Raw genomic sequence first — 2,597 nt, 5'->3', positions numbered from 1 at the left:
CTTCGCATTCCGGATTGAACCATCTGGGAATATAATGTTTTATATTTTCTTTTTAGCCTACTGGTGTTCCCACGCAAACAGCGCTATAAACCCGTGGCTCTACCTTGGGCTGAGTAGCAAAATGAACTTGGCCTTGAAAAATATGGTGAGTAAAATCCGCAGAACAAAACCAGAAATCCAGGGCCAAAGAACCACACGGAACACAAGAAATATCGCGATCAAGAATCAGAAGGAGCAAACGACTCATTTGTAATGTTAGATCACTGGATATCCCGTGACTGATGCTACATCTTATGGTCAGTTTCTTAACCTTGACGAGTAAAATCGTCTGGGGTTAGACAGAGTAAAATCTATAAATGGCACTATTGTAGCTTAAAGGGTTAAGAGTAAAGGAAAATGCTCTTTGAAAAATGGCGCTGCAATCAAAACCTTTTACCCGTTACGAATTACATGTATATTCTCCTTGAATAATTTAATAACAATGATATTAATGTCAATTTTGTCATGAAACTAAACAAAAAAAAGCCTTTTTAGTTTGGGATAATTTAAACTTAAGGTGGACAGCTACGATCTGCGGAGAACTAAATTGATTAAGCTGGAAAATTATAGGCAGAGGATCGTTTGTATCGTTTTGTAAAACGGAGCAACACGTTTTAAAAATAAGGGAAAGATGAATGTGATAATGATGAGAACAGCAAAGGGAAAAGCTTATATGCTTTTTTGAAGCCCTCTCTGTTCGTAGTTTATGTTTCTAAGAGACCGATCAATGCTGACTGGGCAGCTTTCTTGCTCAAATTACATATTAAAGTTATTACGTCATAGTTTATGCCAGAAACCTGCTTTCCAATCACAAACAAAACGTTAACTATTGTCGGATTAACAAATAGATTCCATGTTACCGTGCGTCTGTTCAGTAATAGATCACAGAAGACGTCAAAATGTGATAAGAACATCAGTGACACACTCGGCTATCGCCTCGTGTGCCATTTTTTTGTTCTTACCACATTTTGACGTCATCTGTGATCTACTACTGAACAGACGCACGGCAACATGGAATCTATTTGTTTTTATATAATAAAGAATTAAACTTCATTCCCGTAAAAAACACGTTCTAAAACACTTCGTCGTATTCTAAAACCGTCCAATTCTGGTAAAAATGATATGTTTTGCCGTCATTTTTTCCAAATCTGTGCTGTTTGGGCACCACACCGTAAATATTGTTGATGAATCTCCATTTTTCTACCCAATGATTTATCCAGTTTGCAATATTTCGAAAGAAAAAAGAATATTTTTCCGAATCATTTATCACCTTTGTAATATTTATCAAATTTTTGACAAAACAGTCACGCAAAATGACAGCAGAAATTTCCAACGTCTTCTCATAGAAGATCACAGAAAATGGCGACGGAAATTTCCAACGTCGTTTTTAACAGAAGCTAGATAAAGCAAAATGACGGCGGAATTTTCCAACGTCATTTCTCACAGAAGATGAGGCAAAATGACAGCGGAAATTTCCAACGTCATTTTTTAAAAAAGATCAAGAAAAATGACGGCGGAATTTTCAAACGTCATTTTTGGCAAAAGTAAAACAAGACTACCTGAAGTGAAGAGCTTCAACTTTATTGTCTAAGGACGAACTTAACTCCCACGGACTAAAAACGAGATATTTCACACACTCAGATTCTAAGCTTGAAGACAATTCACTATATAGACATGTAAAAGAAACCATATGAGCCTCGTTTATGGGCTGCTCGTGGAACGTTTGCACCAAGATGACTAACATTTTTTCCCCGGAAAGACGTTAAAATTATTACTCACTCTTGTTTTAATTGAAATGTAATTTTTATGTACAGTATTACGACAAATAGAAAGCTACGGTTCGTCCCTCCAGTCGTTGCAAACCAACAGAGAAATATGTCAATACTGAGGAAAACAAGTTTTTTTTTATTACCAAAATTAATTCTGCTCTCTGTCGTTAGCCACAAACTTGGCTCTTAATTGTCTGAGAACTATAGCAAAAGTAAAACCGAGCGAACAAACATGAACATCGGTACTCCCATTGAAATCTGCAAATAGTTCTATTTGCTGCAAACGGCACACGCTAATAATGCTACATTCGTGCTTTGCATCGACCGGTATCAAATCACCAAATTCAATCTGTAAAAGAACATGAAATGAAAGAAATTTTATCAGAGCTACTTTTGGCTGACAATTAGTTTTTTTTTCTTTTTAATGAAACATTCTCTCTCTTACCTGCAACCGTTTGCCTTTCTTGTCACTTTTTGAAGGGGAAATGTTCAGAACATATCCACGCTCTTTGCCATCACGCTTGAGAGAACGGTCACGGAGTCATGAATAACAATTTTGTCATCTTCAATCGGTTCCACAAAATACCACTGGATTCACAAGACCCCAAACGCCCGTTAGTAATTATTATATTAGCTGAAAGTCTTGAGTCGCCAAAAGAATCAAAGTGCTAGCTATTTAGGCTGGATGGATTTGCAGATGAATTCGTTGGTGGGAGTTCTTTTTCCTCAAACTATACTAACGAGCTAGCGTGCTATTCGCCCCTTTCGTAAGATTTCTGTTAAAGTCTT

At 36.8% G+C, this 2,597-nt stretch overlaps 1 protein-coding gene across 1 annotated transcript in view; it reads left to right on the top strand.

Annotated features, from left to right (window-relative positions):
- LOC138017121 (G-protein coupled receptor 83-like) overlaps window positions 1–253 on the top strand; it is a 1,017-nt gene extending 764 nt beyond the window's left edge. The window contains exon 1 of the mRNA XM_068864316.1: window positions 1–253. This exon is cut by the window's left edge and continues 764 nt beyond it. Within this exon, the coding sequence (XP_068720417.1) occupies window positions 1–253 (253 nt within the window).
- The last annotated feature ends 2,344 nt before the right edge of the window (window positions 254–2,597 follow it).

The sequence above is a fragment of the Montipora capricornis genome, chromosome 9, assembly GCF_036669925.1.
Source record: "Montipora capricornis isolate CH-2021 chromosome 9, ASM3666992v2, whole genome shotgun sequence".
NCBI lineage: Eukaryota > Metazoa > Cnidaria > Anthozoa > Scleractinia > Acroporidae > Montipora > Montipora capricornis.
Note: the sequence above shows the minus strand (reverse complement) of the source record. Positions and strands in the feature narration are given on the sequence as shown.